Consider the following 13,505-nt stretch of genomic DNA (forward strand, 5'->3'; position numbering starts at 1 on the left):
TTATATATATTATTGATAATATAATATTATAAATTAAAAAAGTTAAATAAAAATTCGAACTCTTGAATCAAACTTGAGCCATTAGATCATTTAATTGAATCGAACTTAAGCTTGAAACTTAAACTCGTATAGGGCTTGAGCTTAAATTCAAGTTTGGGCCCAAAAAGTAGAACCGAGCATGACAGTTTAAAAGTTCGAGGTTTACTGCCCTAATTACAGCATAGTTATGACTTATGAGATGATAAAAGGGCGTGCTTGGTAGTTCAGTACTAGAGGAATGTACATCCATGGCAATGAGCCAATAAACCATACAGGATCTGGAAGTCACTTTCTTCACCAGAATCACCAGCCTTTCGAATATAATTCTGGGGCTTGCACCAATATTGTTTTGGAAGTACATACCTGCAAATGATATCATTCTGTCCAACAAAATCCAGCAAGATACCAACACGTTGTAAGTTCCCGCTTCGTGAAGAAACAAATTTGACGCTGTTAATAAATCAAAGCTCGAAATGAAATCCAATGGCAAACAAAGAAGAATCTTCTTTACAAGGAGCAATCAACATCTTATTCAAGATAAATGCCCAATGGGCAACGCAATACAGTGCAATCAGCTAATAACTTCAACAGATTCAAAGCCCCTGTCAATCGATGTCTTGACTGCATCCAAAACTAGTTGAGTCTTCCTGCTGAAGGTTGGCCATTTGGTTTCTGGCTTTGCACCCTCAGCTTTGATGAGTCCAACCAATCTTGAAAACTCCTTTACCATTTGAGCCTCCTGGGGAAGATCTGTTGTGACAACATGCTCGCTCGGCTTGGGCGCCCACCCAGTCACAAGATCAGTGAAACCCGATTCAACACTGGTCGAAAATGAAGCCTTTTCCTCTTCAAAAGGGATAACAAAGTCACAAAGGTGCAGAGAACCCTTTGTTCCAATAGCAGTTACATTCATCGTCATGTTGGACAGGAAAGAGCAGTGTAAAGTAGCCACTTTCCCGTCTTCCCAATATAAAGAAGCTCCACATGATAAAACTACCCCCGCTTTGTTGAAGACAGGACCAGGCAATGCAATTACCGATTTTGGTAGCTCAAAATCAACAGACCACAAAATTGCTCTGATTGTGTACCACCCAACATCACCAAGAGCGCCTAGAGCATCCAGATCAGGCTTCACCCGAATATCATTTTCCAGGAAATCAGGATCAGCAGTAAATGTGAAGACACTGTGAACCTGCAAGGTTAGCTAATTAATAGAAAGCTAGTCCTTCTGGCAGGATTCATTTTTATTTCTTTCAGTTGGTGCATGTATCTACTAAGATAAGATGCCACAAACACAAATAACAATTCATTTATTTCCACAAAATACTCATCCCATCCATAATTCTATCACATTACTCCTTGTACCATTGATTATCTCAGAACCATTCCAATATGCATACAGACTCAAAATTTTATTTGCACTAGGAGTTTATTCTTCAAACAAAAGCTCTATATCTGCACCGGTGCACCTGGAATGAACCAGCCGGTAGTTCTTGAATTACCACTAAATCTGCTAAAAATCTTTCAAGCATTTTACCCCTCAAAGATCACTAAAAAACCAAAGGTTAGCGTGCGACATCACTCTTATCTGCATCAAGAAAAAGTAAATCAACCCCTTTATACCCGTCTAATGCTAATAGAAGTCGGGGGAGATCATTGCATCCCATCATACGGCAAAATAAAAGAGAACCAATATTACATTTGATCTTTCAATTAACAGCACAAAAATCCAACCTCTAATGATTAATTCCAGACAAAATTCCAATTATAACAACTAAGAGAGGATACTTTGATCATAAATTGCTGTACTTGAGAAAAATGCGTCCAAATGTTTGACTCAGACTGACAACTTTGTCAAAATCACACTCAGATTCTGCACAGAAAAAAGAGCAAAGAAACCCACAAACAAGACTATTCAATTTGATTAATCAAGATATCTAATCCCATAGGGGAAGAGAATATAAAGAACTGCTAGTGCTACTGAAAAATATTTGCTTGGGGGAGAATAAATTATCTATACCGATTTGAATTGACCAAACCGTTGAGGGTCATTTAGGAATTCTCTCATTTTAGCAGTACGAGGATGATGCATCCACATGGTAGCATCCATGAACTGCACCCCACTGGATTCACACGCCTCCAGGATCACATCAAATTCTTTAACGTTAAGGGCCACTGGTTTCTCCAAAAGCAGGTGCTTTTTCTTCTGAGCAGCCAAAACTGCCCATTTTATGTGCAAGCTGGTCGGCAACGGCACATAAACAGCGTCAACATCTGGGTCATCTAGAAGGGCGTCATAACTGCCGTATACCTTTGCTGAAGCCGGAAAGCCATTATCTTTCGCAAAGTTTGAGGCTTTTTCCACCGAACGGCTGCCTACGGCGTAGAGGGTGGAGTAGGGGGAAAGTGTAATGGCCCGGGAAACTTTCCGAGCAATATCGGCACAGCCCAGAATGCCAAATTTGATGGGGATTCCGGCCATTAGTTTTTCTAGGATTTTTGGCGTAGGGATTGAAATGATAGTCAAGTATTTGTGATAATGTGTGAACGGGGGAGAAGCGGATGCTTCTCAGGCTTTGCGGAGTGAGGGAGCCTGGGAGTTGGCAGAGAGTAACACAGCGGTGAGTGGAACCAGTGAGTAATGAGTGGGACAACAAAAGTGAGCAGTGACGTATTGCTGTTTGGATTTTGCCAAAATAAATATATAAATCAATAAGTTTTTTTTTGAAAAAAAGCAAAAGAAAAAAAAAATTGTGTAATAGATCCAATTAAACAGGGGCCATATTGCTGGGGCCTGCTAATCGTGCGAGTTGTCAGCATTAATTTATTATGATATCCAAATGGATTTGCAAAATCATTTGGATATGTTGTTTTATTTACCAATCATCCAATCGGAGGAAGAAAGGTTCAGATCATAAAGTCAAGAAGAGTGGAGTATAGGGATTTTAAATTTTACCTTCATTGCGAGACAAATTTTGGAAAAAAAAAAAAAAAAAAAGTCACTCATTAAAATGTAATCATGGCGTTAATATATTAAAAAAGCAAAGTTAATAAGGAAAAATTTATAAATATAAAATAAGATAATAATTGTTATTGTATATATTTATATAATAAATTAAGCGTGATATACATGTCTCAACAAGTGTTCATTAGACATCTGTTAGGGAAAAAAAAAAAGCACATGTTTGGTAACTAGACTCAAATGCCATGTTAGGATCTAATCAACAATGGCCATGTTAATTGAAACGATTTTTTTATTAATTTGAAACCACCTACAGCAATCCAACAAAAAAAAAACCACCTACTAATAAACAGTATGTTTTTTTCAAAGAAATCATCATAATAACAAAAACTGAACCTGCAATTTCATGCTACTTTTAGAGGCTTATTGACTAAGTTTACAATTCAAAGGTGGAAATGAATTCCAAGCAACATTCACAAAACTTTCAACCAGATTTTTGAAGGAATAAATTAGAGAGTACTCACTTCATACCATTGCCCAGGCAAAGATAGGAAGAACTGCTAATTCAAGATGGATGCCAAATGGGCAACAGGAAAAAGTATAATCAACTAATCAGTTCAACGGATTCAAAGCCCTTCTCAATTGATGTCTTCACTGCATCCAGAACTAATTGTGTCTTCCTACTGAGGGTTGGCCATTTCTTCTCTGGCTTCCCACCTTCAGCTTTAATGATTCCAACCAACCTTGAGAACTCCATGACCATTTTAACTTCCTGAGGTAGATCAGTAGCTACGACATGCTCATTTCGGTCGGCAACCACCCCCCTCTGAAGTTCAGCAAACCCTGGATTCTCACAGGTAAAAAAGGAAGCCTTGTCCTCTTCATCAGGGATAACAAAGTCATGAAGGCGCAGATATCCTTTTGTACCAACAGCAGTTACATCCGTTGTCAAGGTGGACAGGAAAGAGCAGTGGAAAGTAGCCACTTTCCCATCTTCCCAGTACAGAGAAGCTCCACAGGATACCAGCACCCCTGATTTGTTGAAAACAGGGCCAGGCAATGCGGTTACCTTTTTCGGTAGCTCATAATCAAAAGCCCACAGACATGCTCTGACGTTGTACCATCCAGCATCACCAAGAACACCAAGAGCATCCAGCTCTGGCTTCACCCGAACGTCATTTTCCAGAAACTCAGGATCAGCAGCAAATGTAAAAACAGTTTGCACCTGAAAAATTACAGAGTCAATCAACTATGCACTAAGATTTAAAATTAATCATCAGTGGTTGCCGCAAGGAAAGTGAGACCACTGAGATGAAACCTTGATTTATTGCAATAACTAATACTACCAATACTACTGAAACTTTTTGTGTTTATGTTCAAATATATGGATATCACCAACATATAACTTGCACCCACATACCAGAGAATGGACTAGCCAGGAGCATTTCTTTTCAACTACCAGTAATTCTGTAATCCAGCTTTACACTTAGAGCATTTTACCCTCGATGACCACGAAAAGTTCACAAAGCTAAGTAACATCCTAAAGTAACCGAGGAAAATAAAGGGTGATTGACATCTATACAACTAGAATAAAACCCCGTGTATTGTTGAATCCCAGTGATAGAAGACAGAGACATCTGCATTTTTCACTATGGGGAAAAGGGAGAACATCATAACTAATCAACTTTCACATGGGGTATCATGTAATATGGCAAATATAAAGTTCACCTAAGATGAAGGCTCAACGTTGCTGTCTTCAGCAGCTGAAAACATCATGACACGCATAAGAGGGATCAATATCATCACTGATTTCTAACTTTAGAACTTATTTTAACCAAGGCAACGAAGAACTAACAACAATATTAAGGGTTCGTTCCATGGGGTTACAATCACCTGATTGTGCTATTCTCAACAATATCTGTTTTCAGATGCTCTCGAGTTGGACGTCCGATTTTAGCTTATTTTAATCTTAAAAAAATGATTATGAGCTAACCCTTGATGCTTCTGAAAACAACAGTTTCAGGAACTAGTGTCTTTGAACTTCTACTGAACCTTTTGAAGTTCTGAAAGCAAAAACATTACTCTACCTACTAAAACAGGTTTTCCAGAATACTTTTCCATAATCAGCTTCAGGAAAAAAAAAAAAAAAACCACAATCTTGATTGACTGGACCAAGAGCATACTGGTACTTCAGAAGTATAACCGAATTAAGTAACAAAATAAGTCCAAATTTCTACTCAGATTACACGACTTGAAGTTAGGATCAGCAGGGAAAAGGCCCACAAAGCAAAACTAATTGATTAATTAGTCTACCTAATTTTAGGATGACAAAAAAGAAACTGCTAGTACTAAACAACATTTGTTTGGGGGAATGGAAAGTATATAGTATTACCGTCTTAAGTTGACCAAATCGTTGAGGATCATTAAGAAACTCTTTCATTTTTGCAGTACGAGGATGATGCATCCACATGGTACCATCCATGAACAGCACCCCGTTAGATTCACACGCCTCCAGAATCACATCCAGCTCCTTAACGTTAAGGGCAACAGGCTTCTCCAGAAGCACGTGCTTTTTCTTCTGGGCAGCCAAAACAGCCCATTTGACGTGCATGCTAGTGGGTAACGGGATGTAAACGGCGTCGACGTCTGGATCGTCCAGAACGGCCTCGTAGCCGCCATAGACCTTAGCTGAATCCGGAAATCCATTGTCTTTAGCAAATTTTGCTGCTTTTTCGACGGAACGGCTGCCTACGGCGTAGAGTGTGGAGTTGGGGGAAAGTCTTATAGCGCGGGAAACTTTCCGGGCTATTTCAGCACAGCCCAGAATGCCAAATTTGACTGGATTTTGTTCGGCCATGGATATTATTGAGGTATGACATGAAGAAGAAGAATAAAAATAAGGATTGGTAAGTGCTTGTGAAAATGCCGCAAAGAGGAGGGCTCCATTATATAGACGCCGAGAAAGGAGATTCCCATTTTGTTGGAGCCCGCAGAGGTCACTGCTATGAATAAGTGAGGCATCCCCGTGAAGCAGGCGTAGAACAAAAGATCTTCTGTCCTTTCCATTACAGAATTGTTACACAAAGGCGGGTCCTGGTAGGCGGCTGCGGACAGTCTTGGACAAATGTGTACTCTTATCCGTTACTCCTCCTGTCCTCCATCTAATATCTTCTCAATAGTGACGGTATTGCCAATAACAGCATAATAATTTTGGAGGTTGAGTGGATTTTCCAATGTAAAAGTGGAATTTTTATTTTTCTGCAATCTTTTTCTTTTCCAAAAGTACAAGTGGCATTCCTATTTTCTTCAAAAAAAAAAACAAAGAAATTTGGAGAAAGTATTGAAATGAGTAGCAGCTAACATAGTTCTTCAATTCAGTACAGTTAATTGTATTTCATCGGAGTATTACCTATTTGAAGGAAATATAACGGATAACTAAAAATTTGTTTGAGAATTGTAATTCAAAAACGTTTGGCTGGAAGTTTAGGGGTTTTTCAAGTAAAGATCTGAGCAGTGACGCAGTTATGTCGGTTGAATTTTAGTGATGGGCTTCTGGGGGAAAATAAATGTTAGCAGTGACATATTAAGTGTTTGGATTTAGAGCATAGAATAAGGCGCAATGTATTTGGATGGTCTTTGGATCTAAAGTTTTATGCTGGCCCATACAATTGTGGCTAATCGTTTTCTGAGGCTAATAATCTGTCAATCCGGTCATGTAAAAAAGGCCTTTTGATAAGTGACCACTAGTTGGGGAGGTCCCTTGAGTTGATAGGTAATAATCACAAAATCCAAAGGTCAGGACGGCCATCCTCTGTGCTACTATTCGATATCAAATCCAGTGTCAATCTCACTTATCACATGATGATAGAAGATATTTAAATAAATAGCACGTGACAAATTAAATAAACATGACACTTGTCATAAATATAGAAATGACATTGAATTGTCACTGAAAAAGTAGCACTGAAGATCCTGTATGTAGACGGCTGGTCACTAACATCTTAAAGAAGTTTCAACGGGGAGGAGGGTTAGGAACAACCGTTCCTGAAGGTTGATAGTCAAGATTTTACAATATATATACACACACACACACACACATATATATATATATATATATATATATATATATATATATATATATATATATATATATATATATAAGATTCAGATTGTACCTTGTACGTTATTTTTCATATCATGTGTGAGACACATAAAATTTTGTTTTATAGTTATACGTTGTTGAAAGTAAGTTACACCATGTGCATACAAAATTATATCTTGTGTATTTTGCAAAAAATCGACCTAAATGATTTTTCTGACAATCGTTTGGGCTAGGGCCTCGTGTCCTTTCAATGGGTGTGTTTGGACAGAAAATTATTTAAAATATTATTTAGAATAATTATTATAACATTTTTTTGTAATATATGTGACAAAAAAATATGTTGAAAAATGTGTTTATAATACAAAGAAATAATTTCTATCCAAATAGGCTCAATGCTTCTATGCTTCTGACGGCAAGTACGCTTTCAGTGTGCTGAGACCTTGGCTGCTCCGATGGGTGGCCGCAAAATTTGTCTTCGTCAAGTTGGATTGGAAAGGATGCAAATATGCAATTAAAAGCTTTGCCAAATGAAGAAAAGATTTTTATCTTTTGGGGCTTTTTGATTTCATATTTCCCTCAAAACTTGCTTTATATTTATGGATGGTAAGAAGTGACGTATTCTTTGATTCGCTAATGTCTTAATCTACATTCTTGGATTATCACAAACCAACTACTACTACTTAGTTTTTTTTCCATTTTTAATATTCTCCTCACCCTCTTTAAAATTCCTTCCGCCCAAAACTACTCTTTAAAATTCCTTCCATGAGTCTCTTGAAACTCCTCTTTCGTTTGTGTAATAAGCTTTTACATTTCTAAAATTTCCTGGTGGGGGAGTTTCTTTTTTCCTAGAATTTTCGTTCATTAGATAATGTCTTAATCCATGCTAAATTAAGTATTTCGTATGGCTAACAACTGGATTAGTCCAGTTGGTCAGGGTGTTGCCGTAAGGTGCTCGTGCTGTCAAGGTCAAGAAACCAACGTGACCAATAGAAGTTTTTCAACCACCGGGCTTTGGTCTAATAGACCAGTTAGGATCCTCTATACCACTATTCGGTGTCAAATTCAGTACCAATCTCACTTATCACGTGATGGTAGAAGAAATTTAAATAAACAACACATGATAAATTAAATAAATAGGACACTTGACATAAATATAGAAGTGGCACTTCAGTGCCACTAGAAAAGTGGCATAGAGGATCCCGTGTGCTGGTAGACACCCTCGCGAGGTTCAGTTGGGATCCTCTATTCCACTATTCGGTGCCAAATCCAGTGTCAATTCCACTTATCATGTGATGGCAGAAGAAATTTAAATAAATAGCACATGATAAATTAAATAAATAGGACACTTTGCATAAATATGGAAGTGGCACTGAGGATCTTGCGTGGATATTGAGGCATGGAATGGTTTAAAGGTAATTTTCCCTGATGACGGGAATGGGAGTAGAATTTTGTTTACTACTCGGAGCCATGCTGTTGCTTTGGAAGCTAAAAGCCTTACTTATGCTTTTCGTCTGCTCTCCAATGAAGAGAGCTATGAATTGCTCTCAATGAAGCTCTTTAATGGAGATCCTTGTCATAAGGAATTGTCCAGTATCTCATGCCGTATAGCCAGCTGTTGCAAAGGGCTGCCACTTGCATTGGTTCTGATAGCTGGTACTCCGAAAAGGACAAAGAGAAAAAAGGATTCTTGGAAACATGTTGCTAAGACGTTATTCAGGTCATTAAGCATACAGGAACAAATCCTGGAAATTCTTGAAGTTAGCTACAAGCGCTTGCCAGATCACTTGAAGCCATGCTTCTGTTATTTAGGAACTTTTCCAGAGGGCACAACAATTTCAGTGTCAAAATTGATGCGGTTATGGAATTCCGAAGGATTTGTGCAGCAGTCAAATTGGGGCCGCAAGAACTTAAAGCAAGAGGCAGAGAGTTACCTGAATGAGTTAATTGATAGAAGTCTTGTAATGATAGCCAGAAAAAGTTCCAAGGGAGGAGTCAAAGCATGTCGCGTTCATAATGTGCTGCATGAATATTGTACAGCAAAACTTGGGAAAAGACGATCTGTGACACGAGAAGACATTTCTCATGGAATTGCAATTCTTTTGGGTAGTTTCCGACTGCATGGTTTGAATTTTTTGCACATCTCTACGAACATCTCTTCATTGCTGTACTTTCATAAACCTGATGGAACTGAACTAGTGAGTTCAGGGTCTTTGCCTCCTCATGCTAGAGGCTTTCACTCTGAATGTGCGTTCAGAGATTTTCTTTCTAAGGGCAGGCATAATCTCTCCGAACAGATAGGATTAGGGTATAAAAAAGGGCTTGTGCATGGCACCAGAACTAGCCAAAGCAGGCACTTAGATTATGGTTCAATTCTCAAGTGCAAACACCTTAGTGTGTTAGACTTGGGAAATGTTCGAGTCCAAAGTAGCGCCGACACATCTGATCTTGTCAAGATAGCCAAGCTGGTTCACTTAAAATACTTGGCTGTCCGGATTCGTACAAATAATATTCCCTCTGATATCGGCAACCTCCGAAACTTGGAAACTTTTCTTATCAGTGGTGCAATTGGTAACGTCATGTTACCAGAGACTATTTGGAAATCGGCAATGGAGAGGGAGCTTATACTGGATCATTCTTTCTTCAGTTGCGAATATTACAGTCAAGAGTTTCTTGAAAACTGTTCTGACCTGAATAATTTGAAATCCATTTCCACCATTTCTATGCAACATGCAAGTGTTGAGAAATTCCTGAGGAGGCTACCCAACATCGAGAAATTAGGATGCATATTTTCAAGTACATGGAAGGATTACTTTCAAGCTTGCAAAATCCATTTCGGATATTAGAGTTTTTGTGTGAACTTCAATCGCTCAAGATGTCGTTCCATGCTTGGGCGCCCTGTCCTTGTATCTTTAGCCTCCCTTCAAAGCTGAAAAAGTTGACAATGTCGAACGCTGGCCTATCGTGGCATGAAATTTCAGTCATTGGCCAGTTACCAAATCTTGAGGTTCTAAAATTACTCGACAAGGCATTCGAAGGGCAGCAATGGGACATGAGAGAAGGCGAATTCCAGAAACTGAAGTTCTTGAAACTAGAATCTCTGGATATTGTACAGTGGAATGCAACTAGCGAGCAGCTCCCCTGCCTTGAGCAACTCGTAGTGCTAAGTTGTGAGCAACTTGAGGAGATCCCTTCTTCCTTTGGAGAAATTCCAACTCTACAATTGATTGAGATGAAATGGTGTGGGGCTTCTGCCACCATTTCTGTTAAACAAATTCTAGAGGACCAGCGTAATTATGGCAATGATCAGCTCAATGCCATTCTTGTTGGTCCCTAATGTAATTTTGCAATTTCTTTTTTTGGTTTGAAATAAATTGGGGGTGGCATGCTCTTAGATGCATGACGAAGTTTTGTACCATTTCAATCTTGTGCAAGTATTGTCAGTTGATGATACGAAATTAAAGTCGTCCATATTTTCAAGTTTTTGCGGAGTTTAACTTTCTCTGAATGCAGGATTTGACGGAGAACCATAAGAAGTCGAACAAAGTTGTCCATGACACCATACCATTACTAGCTCACTAGTCACTGCCAATCGAAATTAGTTTGGCCAGGAAAGATAATTGACGTGGAATGAAAGATAATTGTCAATTATGAACTACAGCCTACTTCAATGAATTGTCAAATTAATCTACATTTGGCACGAGTCCCTTTAAAATTAATTTGTATCTCATATACGTATGGAGCCAACTTTTAAGAATAGCTGTGATTCATGCTAAAGCTAATTAAGCACATTATTGTATCTTGCTAAATTACCTTAGAAGAAAAATAATAAAGAAGCATGGTATCTAGCTAGATTCCCCCCAAAAAAAAAGTATCTCACCATTTCACGTACTTTTACTTTCAAATTATATATATTTTTAAAACTTTAGCAATGAAAGAAGGTTTAAAGGATGACAATAAAAGTATGAATGTTTTACAAGGACCCTTCCATATGTTAAGAGAGGGGGGGTTCTCCCTCCACATGGTAGAAAAGAATAGAATGGAGACACCTTAGAACACATTCAAAACTTGTTCATGGTTGATGCAGCCAGCATATGCTCTCACATGTAGTTCTTTAATTTGCTTCCATTCACGTATGATGAAAAATAATTTGAACGGGTTTAACTTTCAACTGAGGTATTATCAATTGAATGACAAATTTATAAGAATCATGTGTTGGTGTACAATGTAAAAGAACCATGTAAGTGACCTATGTTCCAGAGACACGGTTTAACCCATGATAGTGATCGGAGTTAAATCTATTCAAACATTTTTTCTATAAAAAAAAAAAAAAAACTAAAAATCAAGAGCAAAATACAAGTGGACTATCTAAGTGATTGCCATATAACACCTCATTTGGTTTTCATGACCTCTGTGTTTCAATCTAGTGGATTTAAGCCAATATCAGTCAACACCAATCACCATATCATTTCAACTAATGGGGAAAATTTTTGAAATCGGAAGGCTAAATTTGAAAGGATTGAAGTATGGAGGGGTCAATTATAGTATCCCAACTTTGGGAGGACTAACATTTAATTCACCCTACGGACTAATTGCCACTTGCTGATTTGCGTTCTGCTTGAATAGTTCAGTAGAGACGCAGAGTTTGTTGTGCTGTAAGACCGCGAGAGAATATGTGTATTTTGCATCATGTCATAGACTTGGAAATTAAAAAGAGAAATATTAATGTTAAAGCACTTGATTGATACTCACAAAAATTAAAGTTAAATTGCCAAATTCAGAGATTGAAAGAGTAACGTCTTAACTATCTAATGCTTAAGGGGAACTCGGCTTAAAAGTAGATTCTTTCATATTAGCGAGTATTATTTTGTAATAATAATGATTAGATTACAAGCCAAACCCATAACGGTGAGATGAATTCTGACAAATTACAATTTACTGAACGATAGTATGCACAAATACGAACATAACAATCCACACATAGTTAAAGAAATGTTATTTACTTGCCAAAATCAAGACACGAAATCCCAACCTCAACCGCAAGAGTTTAAAGAAAGTATGAAAAAGATTTCATACTAATTTAAACTCAAATTAAATTTGACTCTATAAACATAAATTCTGAAATTTGATAAAACTAAGCTTAGCTTTCCCAATTTGATGAATACTTGTTTGGAACAATTATTTGTGCTTAACCCAAACAACAATTAAGGCCTTGTCTGGAAAGTCATTTTTTTCCAAAAAAAAAAAATTACGTTTATCGTGAATATGTTTCTTAATTATTTTTTTATCTCACATACATTATATCATTACAATATATTTTTTTTATAAAAATTCAAAAAAATAGCAATTCAAACGGACCAACTTTCAATGTTATAGATTTTCTCTAAATTTTTTTTTTTTTCAGCAAGAAACGAATGGGACTTAAGAAACGGGTAGAATGGGCAGGGATTTGAACCTCTGTTTTCAAACTCGGACCGGACCGGCCGGTCGAACCGGTTGAACCGGGAACCGGCCAGGTAGCCGGTCCGAGTCACATTAGAAAACCGGAAATTTAAAACCCGGTCAAAGCCGGTCAAAAACCGGGTTTGACCGGGTTTGACCGGGAAAAAACCGGTTTTTCCGGTTCAACAGTATTTTTTTAAAAAAAAAATTCAAACTTTTTAATATTATGTTTTGACCCCCTAAATTGTTAAAACTTATTGATATACCTCAAATATTTGATACTTTATAAATATTGTCCTAAAATTTGATGTTATTTTTCAATTAAATTCATAATTTTAATTCTAAACTTGTTAATATTTATTAAATAATATAAATTGCTACTTGATTGTTCTAATTTCTTTGTATTTTCTTGTTAAATATATTTGAAACATCAAATATATATGAATATGCCTTTATTAATATCAATATATTATTAGATATTATATATATAACATTTTAATTTTAAAATAATTTTTATTTATGACGTCATCCGGTTCGACCCCTATCGACCCCCGGTCGAACCCATTGACCCCTGACCCCTGACCTCGGCCGAGTCGCTATCCGGTCCGGTTCTGAAAACATAGATTTGAACCTGCAACATTAACATTATAGCTTGGCACAACTAAATTAGATTAGTTTAAGGTTACAAAAATGAGAGGATCAAAACACCCATCTGCTCCAGAAAGTAATCCAATTCTCGTCCTCGTCATCATGGGACTGAAATCCATCAAACAACGTACGTGTCATCATTCCATGTAAACTGGCAATGAACTGAAACGTGGCTGTTACTTGAACTGAACAGCGCCGCCGTACACAGTAGTACTGCTAAGACCGACCATGCACTCGCTCCGAGCAAATCAGTTCCAAAATGGCCATCAAGCACCAACCAACCATAAAAGCCCCGAGAAAACCTAATTTGAATTC

At 37.5% G+C, this 13,505-nt stretch overlaps 3 protein-coding genes across 3 annotated transcripts; 1 reads left to right on the forward strand and 2 right to left on the reverse strand.

Moving 5' to 3' along the window:
* Nucleotides 1–470: 470 nt before the first annotated feature.
* Nucleotides 471–2,712, reverse strand: LOC113715072 (uncharacterized oxidoreductase At4g09670-like). The gene is made up of 2 exons (XM_027239226.2): nt 2,060–2,712; nt 471–1,231 (listed from the first exon to the last, which is right to left on the reverse strand). Exons 1-2 carry the CDS (start codon nt 2,519–2,521, stop codon nt 611–613), a joined length of 1,083 nt encoding a protein of 360 aa, XP_027095027.1. The 5' UTR covers nt 2,522–2,712; the 3' UTR covers nt 471–610.
* A 670-nt stretch (nt 2,713–3,382) lies between these two features.
* Nucleotides 3,383–6,058, reverse strand: LOC113715061 (uncharacterized oxidoreductase At4g09670). The gene is made up of 2 exons (XM_027239212.2): nt 5,394–6,058; nt 3,383–4,226 (listed from the first exon to the last, which is right to left on the reverse strand). The coding sequence occupies exons 1-2, from the start codon at nt 5,856–5,858 to the stop codon at nt 3,606–3,608; spliced, it is 1,086 nt and encodes a 361-aa protein (XP_027095013.1). The 5' UTR covers nt 5,859–6,058; the 3' UTR covers nt 3,383–3,605.
* Nucleotides 6,059–8,004: 1,946 nt separating this feature from the next.
* LOC113715026 (putative late blight resistance protein homolog R1B-16) lies at nt 8,005–9,946 on the forward strand. The gene is made up of 2 exons (XM_027239173.1): nt 8,005–8,046; nt 8,516–9,946. The coding sequence occupies exons 1-2, from the start codon at nt 8,005–8,007 to the stop codon at nt 9,944–9,946; spliced, it is 1,473 nt and encodes a 490-aa protein (XP_027094974.1).
* The last annotated feature ends 3,559 nt before the right edge of the window (nt 9,947–13,505 follow it).

This window comes from Coffea arabica, chromosome 10c, assembly GCF_036785885.1.
Source record: "Coffea arabica cultivar ET-39 chromosome 10c, Coffea Arabica ET-39 HiFi, whole genome shotgun sequence".
NCBI lineage: Eukaryota > Viridiplantae > Streptophyta > Magnoliopsida > Gentianales > Rubiaceae > Coffea > Coffea arabica.